Below are 13,986 nucleotides of genomic sequence, written 5' to 3'. Positions count from 1 at the left end.
GCACTGTCCAAAGCTGCAGAAATGTGGTGTGGGTCTTCATGGTTCATGTTCTGTGAACACCGTTTGAAGCCTGAGGTTTGTGTTTTCAGAAGAAATTTGTGAAGCACAAATAATAAACGCTAGTAATATGAAGACAGACCTATTTAGCATTTGCTTGTACTAATTAATATAATACAGATGGGATGGGGAGACTTTGTGTTTTATTAAATGCAGCAGGGGTGTGGCTGTCAAATGAGATTTTATTGTTTGGTATGAAACAACCCTGAATAATTCCACCCCTAGTTAATAAATGGGGCAAAGTTTTATTTTGCAAGCTCTGTTTACTTAAAGTCATTTAATTGCAATTTTTAAGAAAATTAATTGCTATAAAAATATTGTTCCATCAGAATCTTGGGATAAAAGGAAACTTTAGTGTTGCTTCTTTTGTTGTGGATGAAAGTGTGGAAAAGAGGAGAAAGTTTTTCACACATATAAAAACATGTTCTTGCTCTCTTTCTCATCTCTTTTCTGTTGTTTTCTCTACCTGCCATTCCATAGCAAAAGCATGAGTAAACGTAAAAAATTCTATATTAGAAAAAGAATTATTGGTGATTATGGGATGAGCTACTTTTATTTTTACCAAATGCATTTAAAACCAGTAATTCTGAAGTCCTATTCAAGCTGCAGGGCTCAGAAGGCCCGGCAGTGCCCTGGCTCTGCCTTTGCCCTGATGAACAGTGGTACAACGTCATATTTCAGGCGAGTGGCTTCATTTTAAGTCTGCGTGGACTCCCTGCTGCTCAGAGGGGCAGGGTCCCGCTCGTCAGGCACTTCTGGCGGGACCAAGGCCCTCGGTCTCACCGGTGCCGGGCGGCCGGTGGCTTGTGGCCAGGCCAGCTCCCTGCTTCGCTGGCCCAAGGGCTGCTGCTCTGCTGGGAGCAGCGGACGAGCCGTGGCTGGCTGCTGTTGCATGGCACGCTTGTAGGTACTCCAAGTGCATCTTTGGGTAAGTACTTAAAGTGCTTGTGAAGTACAGTGGTCAGTACAGCAGTTCTTGTTCCCTTCTCTACAAGCGTTGCTTCCGTTTGCTCCTATTCGTTTGCCTGGCATCCTTTCTCATCATCTTCTAGAAAGTGGCAGGGGTCATTCTGACCTACTAAGTCTGTTTGTAGCTTATGGCAGAAACCATGTGGATTAATAGATCTAAATTGTCGTTTTTACCGTCGGACTCAAGCTGTTAGAATTCCCTCTTAATATTTTTAATATACTTAGTTTCACCACAACCAGTGAGATTTTTTTTTTTTCCCCTTCAAAAACAAGTCTTGTCTTAGCCAGGGGGATGGAGGGCAAGAAAACTCCACATTATGTTATTCAAATTCATTTTTAAAGTATCAAGGTTTTTCTGCCTTTGATAAGTTATTTTTGAAATACCTGAGAATATAGAAAACCTGTTCCTAGGCAATGAAAAATACTTTCTTCTTTTATTGTACTTTTTAAAGGAATTTTGCCTGATATGAAGAGTGTTTAAAAATAACTATTAAAGACTGTATTTTGGAAAAATATAAAGCTCTGTTTTATCCAAATAAAAAAAAGAGGAAAGAAAGAGAAAACCAGAACTCCTGCATTTTCAAGAATTTTTGTATAATCTTTTAAATTGAAATGTCTTGGCTTTGCATTTTTCCATAAGTTATCAAAGGTGGCTTTCTAGCTTTAAGCTAATTTCCTTGGCATGTGCAAGAGATGCAGTAACTTCTTGATTTGTTTTGTGCCAATTATGTTTTGTAATTGGTAAGCTTTTTTTTTTATATGTACAATATTTGGAAACATAAGTAGTCCTATTTTGTAATTTTTAATTATAACTATTACTTTTGGAGCTGTAACTTCCTTAGTCTTTGATGTGAAGGTACTGGTTTGCCAATGTAATTTAGACTATTAATAAATCCTTGTGTAATGCAGTAGGTTGTAAAAAACTTCCTTGAGTCCTGAAGTTAAAGGGAGAAATACATCCATATTTATCTAACAAAACATGCTTTTTCTTAGAGAGAAATGGATACTTAAAATATCCTGCTAATATGAGGTAATTCCCTTCCCCTTACCAAATTTGCTAATTGGTAATTTCTAGTCCATCTTCCCTAATGTTGCTCATGAGCTTGAGCTGTGATAGAGGAGTGTCTAGTACCGGTAGAACTGATGATGGGCACTAAACCATTTGATCTTCTCCAGTTTTTGCTTTCTTTTGAGACAGCAGATGGAGAGTAGTCACCACTGTGCAACTTGAGACAGACTCTGAAATGAGACTTTACTGAAGTTTGAAAAAAGAAAAGCTTAATCTCAGATGCAGCTCTTTAAATATTTATATATTAATACAAATTGCTTGAAAAGCAAGTTGTGGTCCCTGTAATTATTTCCTTCTGAGGTAGCAGATCCATCTTGCTTTACAGACATAAGGAGGTAACATATTATGACAATGAGGGTATTTGCCTGTTTCAACTCATTCTGTTTTGAGTGAAACTAAGAGATTCCCCCCTCCCCTCTTTTCTTGCAGGAGGAAAACTATGGTCTTACGTCAGTAAGTTTTTAAACAGAAGTCCTGAAGAGAGCTTTGAAATTCCTGAACCCAGAACATCCAGTTCAACTAAAATTTACCTGGAGCAGCCAACACCAAGTCCTAAAGAAATTGGTAGCAGCACTGATTCCAGAGAAAGCTACAGGGAGAGCACGCTGAAGGTGGTTCCGCTGAAGAGCAGCCTAACGCCAAGTTCTCAGGATGACAGCAGCAACCAGGAAGATGGCCAAGAGAGTTCAAAGTGGCTGGACTCAGGATCCAGCTCAGAAGAAGAGTGCACTACTAGTTATTTGACATTATGCAATGAATACGGGCAAGAAAAAATTGATTCTGGCTCTCTAAATGAGGAGCCAGTGGTTAAAGTGGAGAGCGAAGGTCTGAATACCAAAGAAAGAAGTTGCTTACAGAAATGCAGTGTCATTGACAGTGATAGCTTCACCTCTCAGGTTGCATCTCAGGAACAAAAGCTTTTCATTGACGATGCTGAGTCAGAAATAGCTAGCCCTACTAGGATATTGGACTCATTAACTAAATCAAAGAACAGCCCCATGGAACTCTTCAGGATAGACAGCAAAGATAGCACTAGTGAGCTCCTGGGGCTTGATTTTGGTGAAAAATTATATAACCTGAAATCTGAACCTTTGAAGCCATTGTTTTCTGTCCCAGATCATGACAGAAGCTTGGATGCCCTAGAGAGCAAAATGGGTGTGAGAGCTCATGATACCATAAGCAGAGGTTCAAACGACTCTGTGCCAGTTATCTCCTTTAAGGATGCTGCTTTTGATGATGTAAATAGTGTTGACGAAGGAAGGCCTGATCTCCTAATAAACTTACCTGGTATGTCTGATGAAATGGAAGAGGCAGCAGTGTCAAGGCCAGCAAAGTTTACAAAAACTGATAGGGACATGTTGGAAGTAAAGTTATTAGAAACACCTGATGTCTTACAGTTAAATAATTCTGCAGAGCCATGCAAAGCATTTGATCAAGAGCCAAATCATGTGGCACCAGAAATGAGTGATCCTTCTTGCGAGGAAGCAAATGGACAAAGCGGTGTCACTCAGGGAGCTCTTGGGACCCTCTTTACATCTGACCGAGAGGTAGGTAGTTCAGAAGACGGGGCTCTGTCTCAAGGGCTTGGAGCCTGCTCCTTAAACGTGACAAGCAAAGAAGAAAGTTTGTTTGTTTCCAACCCGCTCTCAGGTGCTCAAGATATTAACTTGGATGGAGACATGTTAATAAACGAAGCAGTATTGCTGTTTTCCGATCAAGCTGAAGATTTTGGGAAAGAGGAAACAGACTCAGCTTTGTTACCAGCACCTGAATGTAAAAAGACAGCACCAAAACGAGAAGACAGAATAGCAGTAGCAGGGGAGAAGGAAATACATCAAATTTTTCAGGACCTCGACGAAAGATTAGCGATAACCTCCAGGTTTTATATCCCAGAGGATTGCATTCAAAGATGGGCAGCTGAAATGGTTGTAGCCCTTGATGCTTTACATAGAGAAGGAATTGTGTGCCGCGATTTGAACCCAAACAACATCTTATTGAATGATAGAGGTCAGGAACTTTTGCAAATGCATTTCTTTTTATTCGCTGTTGCTTCCAATTAACTGAGTAGGCGTTTTATCTTGTAATTAGTATCTTCATTTCCTGTCTAGAGCTTCATTATCAGTGCAGCAAATTCACCCCCAGTAATAGCTTCTAGTACTTAATGATGCCATTATTCTTAATGATACTGTTTTTAGCTACAAAAGGAGTAATTACAGTTCACTTCTGCAGAAAATGGAAGGGAAAAATGTTTTGATTTCTCCTGTCGTTTTGTTTTTAGGACACATTCAGCTAACGTATTTTAGCAGGTGGAGGGAGGTTGAAGATTCCTGTGACAACGATGCCATAGAGAGAATGTACTGTGCCCCAGGTTAGAGCAATCACCTACAATGTTTCACTTGGAAAGTAGATTAGCAGCTTTCATTTTCTCATGGAACCTTTACAGTATAGAGCTCGAGATCATGCAACATCTGAATTTTCTTTGCTTTTTCTGAATGTCTTAAAAAGCTAGAGGGCTCATAACTGCTTTATTGTTGAAGTGTGGTGGTGGTTGTTAGATCATTTCCATAAAGTGTAATTGTATTGAATGTCTTGTTTAAGTAAATTTAAGTAACATTTTGTTTTCTTGCAGTTATTTGCTATATGCGAGTATATCTTGATAACTGAAAAGAGCAAATAAGGCAAAGGGCAGGCTAAAAAGATGACACTAAGAGCCTTAAAAATACAAAAATTTATACATGCAAAGAACAGTGGGGAAAAAAAAAAACATAGCAGTTTGAAAAATACAACCTTAATAGGCTCAGAGATGCCTCTGACATTTTTGATGAGCTGCAGTTGGCTTTGAAATAGTTTAGAGAGCTCTTTTCTTAGAACTGCTCTCATCAGTTATGAGGGTGATAAAATCAGTATTTCTTGGGTTTTTATAGCAAGGGTGGCACTGGAAACCAAGCCCCCCCTCTTTTGCCTTTTCCAGATTTATTTTCTATTAATATAGGGTCAAATGGTAGTGACAGCCAAAAATCAGGTGTTTTACTTGTAAGTTCATATTTTTAAAATTTCATAGCTAGCTTAAAACCCCCTACTTTTAGAGTTGAAATGACTACTGGGAAGCTATTCAGATTTTCAGTTTCTCTTTTTTTATTCTGAATTTGAAATACCAACATACTCTTTTTGCTGAGCACATGGTCTGGCTAAGCATTGAAACTTGGCCTGCAGGGAGTGCTCAAACTCAGAGTCTGGAAATGTGCTCAGAAAAAATTAGAATAAGAGTTACCATCAATGGAAGTCCTGAACTTAGTTTGGCATCAGGTGTTTATTCTGTGACTTAGTCCCACAGCTGAAATACAGTAAGGAACTGCTCTCTGTGAATAAAGGTCATAGGATCTCAACAAAAATTTGAATGCCAGCCTCTTGAGATAGATAGTAAATAAATAGTGAATAAAATCTTTTCTATCCAGGTACGAGTCAAAAGGGCAGATATTACAGAAAAGAATTCTTTTTACCAATCAAATCAAACCCAACACCTTAATTCTACCCTCATGAAAATTGGGGAATCCCAGAAATTCTTGTGATTGTTGCATAGAAACATGTCTCGTTGCCAGCGTGCATGACATCCTGTTAGAAAGAGGCATTTTCCTGCCTCCCTAACCCAGTCTTGTACAAAGCACTCTGTAGTTGAGTAGCAGCAAAGATGGAAGGTGCAGCCTTTTCCCACCCTGTCATCATTAATGAGCTGTGAAAGTCAAAGCTTAATTTTTCTGTATTTTAATGAGGATCCAAAGAGGCTTTTTTTGCCCCCTAAGCCCCAACCAGCCAACTCCTGCAGTAATTAAGTGTTTAGGGAACAGTTGAAATAATATTTAGAAGTCCCCAAATGCAAGAATAAAGTTTTCCACACCATCATTATTTCCACCTCACAGCACAGGTGTGGTGGCCATCCGGGCTCTTCTTGGTTAAGTTGCCCTCTCCTCTCCACCCTCTCTGCCCTACCCCAAGCTGCAGTTTGCTTTGTGTGTCTGTAACCGATGAGCTACACGATGAAGATTTGCAAATGCAAATACTGGATATATGCAAGAGGGCTGAACTGATACTGCTCTGTGTTTCTTACCTTTCATATTTATTGATCTTAATGTTATCTCTGCAAAGTGTACTCTTATCTTAGTGTAAGTGCTTTGTGCTAATCCATGCATAGGAGAGTAATACTTGGTATAACATAGCAGTGCAAAATATATTTTGGAGCTGAGTGCCATTCCATTCTAAGCAATGATTTAATACTTGTACCTTCAATAATGGTGTGTAGTTGAGTCCAAAGCAGCTTTCTTTGGTCTACTGCTGCTGGTAAATCTTACTCTTGAGCTTTTGATCAGTATTAAAAGAATAATAATGTTAGTGGGCTTTCTTTAGGCTCCAATGTTGCAGGAAAAGTACACCTTATTTGGATGATTGCTTTTCTTTTTGAGGAGCATACCATGTCCCTGGAACCCGTGTCTCCCTAGTATCATGGTAGCATTGCTCCTCAAGCTGCTTCTCAGAATAAGGATTTTGAAATTATACACCTGCTTCAGTTCAATACACTAAGAGAAACTGATAAGTTCTGGGAGTTTTATTATTTTTAAGTTGGTTTTGATCATAATGTTTCTCACAGCTTGCTTTTTTCCTGCTGAAGGAAAGGCTGCAGGTTTGTAGAGATGAACAACTGATCTTCACAAAATTTCATCATGTCTTATGATTTCTTATCATAATACAACACAGTGACTAAATAGAGTGACTCAACATGAATCTTAATCTTCTTGTGAATTTTCCTGGTGTTTCTAGTATTGTGTGCTGTTGCCCAACATCTGGGTGCTCAGCCTTCCCTCTACTTTTCTCATCTGACTAAACGATGCAGTGAAACTCAGCTTGTAAAATTTTGTCTCCATGTGTTTAGCTTGGTGTGTGCTTTCATCAGAGTTTGGGATAGAATAGGACTTGGGTATGATAAGTTGTATGTTACATAATTTTAACCTTTTGTTATTTAAATGCACTTGTTAAAAGTATATAAGAAAGGGAAGATATCTTTGTCAAAACAGACTTAGTGTTTGGTGTTGGAGACTGAGAACAGATGATGAGTCTTGGGATGTAGTTCTTCTGCATTGATTTTTGAGGAGCAAATTTTGGAGGCAGAAGAGAGGATGAATGTGGAATTTAAACAGATTGCAGAATATCTTCAATCTAAAATAGGTAGGAAATAGTATTGTAGAGTTATGTGAAAGATGTAGAAGTGTGTTTGAAACAATTTTATCTTCTTAACTGATAAGGTTTCAGGTGTTATCTTTTTACAACAGAAATTATAAAGTGCTTAGCAGTGAAGTGTCTGAGGACATATTTAAATTTTAAGTTGCTTTATTGGTTGAAGGAAAACATGGAGTCTAAATTCTACAGTTTAGATATCAGAATCTAATTCCTGGAGGGGCTAGGGTTAAAAATGTATTAATGTTGAAGCTTTTCAGACCAGTGAGAGAATAGAGGTCCAACTATGTGGAGCTTGCTTGCAGGATCTAGGATTTTGTATTTGACGCTTTCAGTACCCCGGGTTGTAACCTTGTATTAAAGCAAAGCAAGGTAGTATTGGTACAGAAGCAGTGATCAGATCCTTGCCATGGTGAATAGCAAGGACTTGCTCAGCTCTTGTTATCCTATGAAAAGTGGAGAGGCAATATGACTGCATATGTAGAAAAGAGATTATGCAGTGTGTATATATATATAAAATATTAGAGCAAATGCAAACATTATAAATGGAGAAGTGTCAAAAAGATGAGGTAAGAGATAGTTTAAAAAGCTTCATACCATTCCCTGCTGGCAATATAATTAATTTTGTATGAAATAGCAATTGTCATTTTCTATCGTGTGTAAATTAAAAGCAGGGCTAAATCTGTTGTAAGAAGTGGCACTTCTCCACTATTGACAGCAGGTGGCATTGTACCATTAATGGATTTTGCTGTTGCACTTGCTGGCTCTAATTTGCCTAACTTCGCATAAGAACTGGAGACGGAAGATGCAGTTTATTTGTAGTGATTTCTATATCAAGAATTGTACTCGGAAGCTCAAGAGTCATGGTGTGTTGTAGTGCTGTTGAATCTGTTGGTAAAGCTGGATAACTCTCTTTACTCCTGCGTAGTTCTACTTGATAAAAAAAAAAAAAAAAAAGTTCGTGCTGAACCAACTACTGCAACCACAAAGCTATCTGTAGATGCTTAAAAGTAGTGCCTGTGCTACACTTTGATTAATGGCCAAACTAAATCTTTGCTGTTCACCTATGATAAGTCAAATATTGTTTCTCTAACCCACAAGGGAAATGATGGATTATAAATCATCCCCTATAAACTCAACACCACTTCAAGTAAAACTGTGGGGGTTTTGGCCAAGAATAATCTATTTGCTTTTAAAGAAGACATTAAGCACTTGTAACTGAGAACTTCTGCTGCATTAGAACAGTTAAGGTGACTAATGTGAGGTTTATGTGGGGTTTTTCCTTTAACTTTCCTCTTCTTTACAGTAATTTTGTTTTCTGAATGTTTTAAAGTATGCTAATCAGCTGATGTCTGAATACAAGGTTATTAGCAGATCAGATGAGAATGATTCACTTCTGTTTAAACAGCCCTTTGCTCTCCATGCCCCCTGAGAACTCTTATCACATATTTGTCCAAAAAACCCCACAAAAACTAACAAAAAAATCCCTCGCATTATCCACCTGCCTGGTGGCTGATAGTATCAGCCATGTATCTCTTCATCTCTTGGTTAATGTGCCTTGGTATTCAGAAGGGGGGAAAATTCCAGTAACATTCAATTTACACGGACAGAAACTTGAGCAAATGCCAGCCTAGCAGGGGGGCCATTATTCTGCTCTATAAATAAGTTTAAAAAAGAAACAAACACACACACAAACCTGTGAATCAACATGTTTTGGTCTAATTGAGAGAAAAGCAAGATAGATGAATTTTGAAATGCAAATGATCACCTTCTGTTATTTAAGTATTGGTTTTGTCAACTTTGTGATCTTAAATATAAAGAGTTGTTACCTTTTAAATGGAGTAATAATTATATTCCATTCTCAGCAGTCATGATTTTTAAAATCAAATTGGTGACTTTAAAAAAAGAAAACAAAAAAAGCCCCTTCATAGTATGCTTAATACCTGTGAGAAAGACAAAATTGTCTAGTCAAGACCGTCTTGAACTAAAACAGATTAAGTTGAGGATTTAATCGTAAAGAGAAATCTTTTAGGTACTTTTTCAGTCTAACCTGTGAAGTGTCATGCTGGTCTAACATCTTGTGTAAATACAGTGTGTGAATGAAATGTTTTATTTACACTCTCTGAGTTTTTGTTCCAGCAGCAGGGATACGTTCTGTCACATCCCTGTAGTGTTTTCGGAGAATGAAATTTCAGAACGGGGCTGCCTTTAGAGTCCTTTTTCTTTCTTGTCTAAACAATGAGTTTTCACCAGACGGTGTTTACTAAAAACTGGAGATTTGCTTGTTGAGATTGTAAAGCCAAAGGGAGCTTAACTTCATAGAAAATGTAAGTAAGAAACTGACCATCAGTAATGCATCATATTATTTGGATGCTTTCATAAAGCTGTGTGCTATTAATCAAGCCTTATTTACACAAGCTAGCCATCACAGAAGCCCTCACATAAATATATGGTATATTTACATTTATCTAACCTGCTAAAAATTGTACACAATGCAAAACCAAAGCAAAAAGGAGGCTTTGTGGGTAAAGGATTTTGTTCCAAAAAAACCCCAAAATATTTCAATGTGCTACCTGATTTTCATACTCACAAATGAAGATGTCACTTTTTGCTTTTAGACAATTGAAAATACAGATGCAAAGTGCAGCTGATAACCTAAAACATACGGCATGAAATTAAAAATTGCTAGGTTGCTATTATTAGCCTGTATGCTATAATTTTTATTTACTGAATAAGGAAAAAATGGTTGGTCTCTGTTTACCAAATAGATATTTGGTGCTGGAAAAGCTGCATATTATTTGTGTATGTGTTTTTCAGTAGGAGTTTGCAGGCACTCATTAAATCTGCTATTCTGTATTATAGTAATTTAATTTGAGTAGATTGTTTAAGAAGCAAAATAACTGTGGTAGATTAAAGTGCCATTGACCCTGAGAGGTGCTGAGGGGTGGGCTGGTCTCATGGTTATAAGTGTAAGACTGGACTTACTAGATTTTTATCTCCGACTCTGTCCTAGCTTTTTGTGTGACATGAATGTCTCAGGATAATCCTAAAAAGGAAAGATAAAAACAGAGCAGGTGAATGAGCTTTGAGCAGCAGAGATGGAAGGATGAGCTAGCTTGATTTGAAAAGCCCTGACAATAAGAAACAGGACTAAACGTTAACATGAAAAATATTTGGCTGGCATGAATAATGAGGAAAGGTCTGGAGTGGCAGAAAACGTACTGATTATTGTGAAGCTGGGAAGAACAACTTTACAGTAACCATTTGGAGTGGTACAGCTCTGCAGAGACACCTGAGTGTCCCGCAGAAAACAAACACAACTCACTGCTCCCAAAATAGCAAGATGTCGTGAACCTGGAGTAGGGGATTGAAAGCATAGGCTTGTGGAAAGAATCAGGTATATTCTGAAAATAATCTGATGTGGTTTGGCACTCAGGCTTGCTGTCAGTACACAACATGTTTCAGGTGAAGTACATGTTCGTGCGGTTTTTCACAGACTCTGTAACTAGAATAAGCAGTGAGATGTACCGAAGCTGTTGATTTGTAAAAATCTGGTATTTTAGTCTGGCTGACATAAAACCCAGTTAATAACTCTGGAAGAAACTGTAATTTACCTGTGTAGTGTGGTTGTTCCTGGTTTGTATTTATTTTATTTCTAAATTTTTTAATTAGTAGTAGTAGTAGTATTACAGATGGGGCTAAAACTTGAAGATAATATAGAAGGTGCGTTTTGAAAATAAATGGAGCTAGTTGAAAGGTTAATTAGTGTTTGCTTTGTTTTGATAACAGAGCAGTAAAAAGTTTCTTTGTGTCTTTTCTCACCTGATTATTTTAGAGGAAGTTTTAATTCCACCTTGGGCTGCTAAAAGGAAGAAAGAACACAGTTCCCTCTATTTTTTTTTTTCTTTAGTGACACAAGGAAATTTCTTCCAAAGAGGAACATAGATGCTCATATGTTTTAGAATATCTTTAAGATGAAGCTTTCTATTTTCATACTCCATTTGATCTTAGCAGATGTTCATTTGACTTGCCTCACTACTTTATTGTTTAAAGACCATGATAAACTTTTTATACTTAAGTATAGATGGTTCAATACCGTGTTTTATAAATACTAAAGCATTTTAGGCAAAGCATTATGGCCAGATTGCTTGTGTGATGTGTTATTTAGCGACTGTATCTTACGATATCTTGGCTGACTGAGTCTGCCTAGAGTAAATTAGCTTGGACTCATTTTACTTGGCTCTTTGCAAATGCTTCTTTACATATATAGGTATTAAAATATGATAAAATAGTAAGCTTTAAAAATTAAATGAGTATAAGGTAAATAGAATTTCTGAAGCGACTCTAATGGAGTTTTTGTGCAATACTGTTTATCTTATTGGCCACAGAGGGTGAAAACATTGTGTCTGATGTTTTCAGGATGTTGGACAAGTCCATTCCTTCCTGAACTGTTTCAGACACCTGATGGTAGTTCAGATGGGTCTTCTTGTCTTCTTATCAGTGTAGGAACGATACTTGAAGGTATGCTGCCTCTGCTTGAAACACGTGGTAAGAGAAAGGGCCTCCTCAGGTTTTGAAATTTTTATCAATCCACCAAGAGTCAAATGGTTCCCTTCTTAATTCTGGGACAACCATCTCAATGCAAAGCCCTTCCTGACTCTTAGGTGTTTGGAGGAGCAGCACTTCCACCTAAAGCTTATTTTCTTGTGAGCTGACTTCAGATGCCTTTTTTTTGGAAGTTAGAGTTTATCCTACAAAGTTTTTGATTGAGTTTTTGTTCTTGGTGATTCGCAAGGCGTCTGGCCTGAGTTGCACAACGAATGTCTAAGTCCATCTTTAAGCCTGGATTCTGTTAACTAGTGTTTGTGTGTGCTGGTGGGGAGTCCTTATTGTCAGCCCTGGAGGAAACTATTTGGGAGAAAATGTTTGAGGTGTGGTAGTCAAAGCCTTTGAAATCCTTCAACTTGAAGGGGTATACTTCAGATTAAGCTACTGTAGAAAGAATGAGCCTTGGTTAATAACTTTACAAGTTAATAACTTTATCAAGGATGTGTGTTCAAGAGAGGTAAAGTTCTGCTTTTTTTACTTTAGATCTGGCACTTCTGTTTAAAAATACAGAGTGTTGTCAGCTACAGGTCCCTTATCAGGAAGTAAGGTATTACTGTGTATAATGCAAATATGGAAATAAGTATGGAAACCATAAAGAAATGGCCTTTCAGTTGAGACCAGCTGCTCTGGAGGACAGTGCTGGATAGTGAAGGTGTTTACCTGTACCATCTGTCTGTAGCTGAACCTTGATAGTGTTTTACAAATCTTCTTCCCTTCAGTTACCCCAATGACTGCTGCTGAAATTGCTTTTGTGCGGGAATTTAGCATTGCTGTTGATGTGCTGCTTGGTGTTAGATGTCGTATGGGCATGAATTGGGAAAGGAGAAAGAAGACGACTCTCTCTTTTAATGAAAGTTGCAGTAAAGTTGGAAGAGCTACTGATTTTTTTTTTCATCCTACTCTTTTATTTTCCAATTTAAAAAGATTTTGTGTTTGAGAATGATACGAGTATTTTTTTCTGCAAAGTTTGTACTGCTAGTCCTAGAAGCACCAACACTGTGCACATATGTGTGCACATTTATGCTTGTACAAATGTGGATAAGGTCCTTGATTTCAAGGTTCATGAAGTAAAGAATTGGCACAAATATCCCCATGTTATTCACTTAAGCTTATGGGTCACTACCATTTATTGTCTAAATTACTTTGCTGATGGATTGAGATGAAAATGTTTTCTTAGTGAAGGCAGATATTGTAGTTCAGATTTATTGCAATATTAAAGCTTTAAAAAAAGCATATGCCCTGTGTGGTATATTACATTAGCTAGCTACTCTGTATCACTTGAAAGCACTTCACAATCTATAGTTTCTAAATTTTCCCATGATGTGTAGTCAAGATAAAATGCAGTAATATTGATGTGATATCCTGAACTTATTATGATCAGTGTATTTCATCAGAAGTAATGTGACCTGTTTGAAGTAAGGGAATGTAAACAACACATGTTTTTTTCTAGTATTCACATTTTTTTTTTTGTAAGGAAAACATTTATTTTAATCTGAAATAAGAAAACTTTGGGACCTAGGGAAAGCAGCAGGAAAGCAGACACTTGGTAATAGGAGAATAGTTGAGCTAAAATTTAGTTTTTGTAAAAAAGGATACTCAGATGTTCCCCTCAGTGGAGTTTTCCATTTTCTGTTCTGTGTTGGTTCAGATGCAGTTTCTGCTGTGTGCATGAGAACCCAGCCAGAGCCCTTCAACCTGGGGAGAAATCTGTGTTACTTGACTGTTCTCAATTTATCCCACTTGTATCAGTTTGGTCACAGTCAAAAGTGGATGGAAAAGTTCAGTTCTCCTCTCTTAAGAGATCTGCAATGACATTTGTTTTGACTTGGCATATATTGAAACTTTTTACAGTTGAAAATATGAGCTTAGCTTTTGGAGAAGTGGACTCTAGTTTACTTCTTGACCCTTATTCTTTTTCCATTTTCTTCATCAGTGAAGTAAGTGACGTTACGTCAACTTCCGGTAATCGAAGAGTGTGATTCTGTGAAAGAAGGCAACATTACTTCCATGCTTCAAAGAACTGGATCAGCATCTGTGATTGCCAACATAAAAGCAAA

At 37.6% G+C, this 13,986-nt stretch overlaps 1 protein-coding gene across 2 annotated transcripts in view; it reads left to right on the top strand.

Annotated features, from left to right (window-relative positions):
* Positions 1–13,986, top strand: part of RPS6KC1 (ribosomal protein S6 kinase C1) — a 90,593-nt gene that overhangs the window by 67,728 nt on the left and 8,879 nt on the right. Inside the window, exons 12-13 of one of the 2 annotated variants that reach the window (XM_042789734.1) lie at positions 2,525–4,102; positions 4,374–4,463. In XM_042789734.1, coding sequence (XP_042645668.1) covers positions 2,525–4,102; positions 4,374–4,463 — 1,668 coding nt within the window. The remainder of the gene's footprint in view (positions 1–2,524; positions 4,103–4,373; positions 4,464–13,986) is intronic. The other variant, XM_042789735.1, reaches the window with a different exon arrangement.

This window comes from Tyto alba, unplaced genomic scaffold (assembly GCF_018691265.1).
Source record: "Tyto alba isolate M040663 unplaced genomic scaffold, T.alba_DEE_v4.0 Super-Scaffold_16, whole genome shotgun sequence".
In the NCBI taxonomy this organism is placed as follows: Eukaryota; Metazoa; Chordata; class Aves; order Strigiformes; family Tytonidae; genus Tyto; species Tyto alba.
Note: the sequence above shows the minus strand (reverse complement) of the source record. Positions and strands in the feature narration are given on the sequence as shown.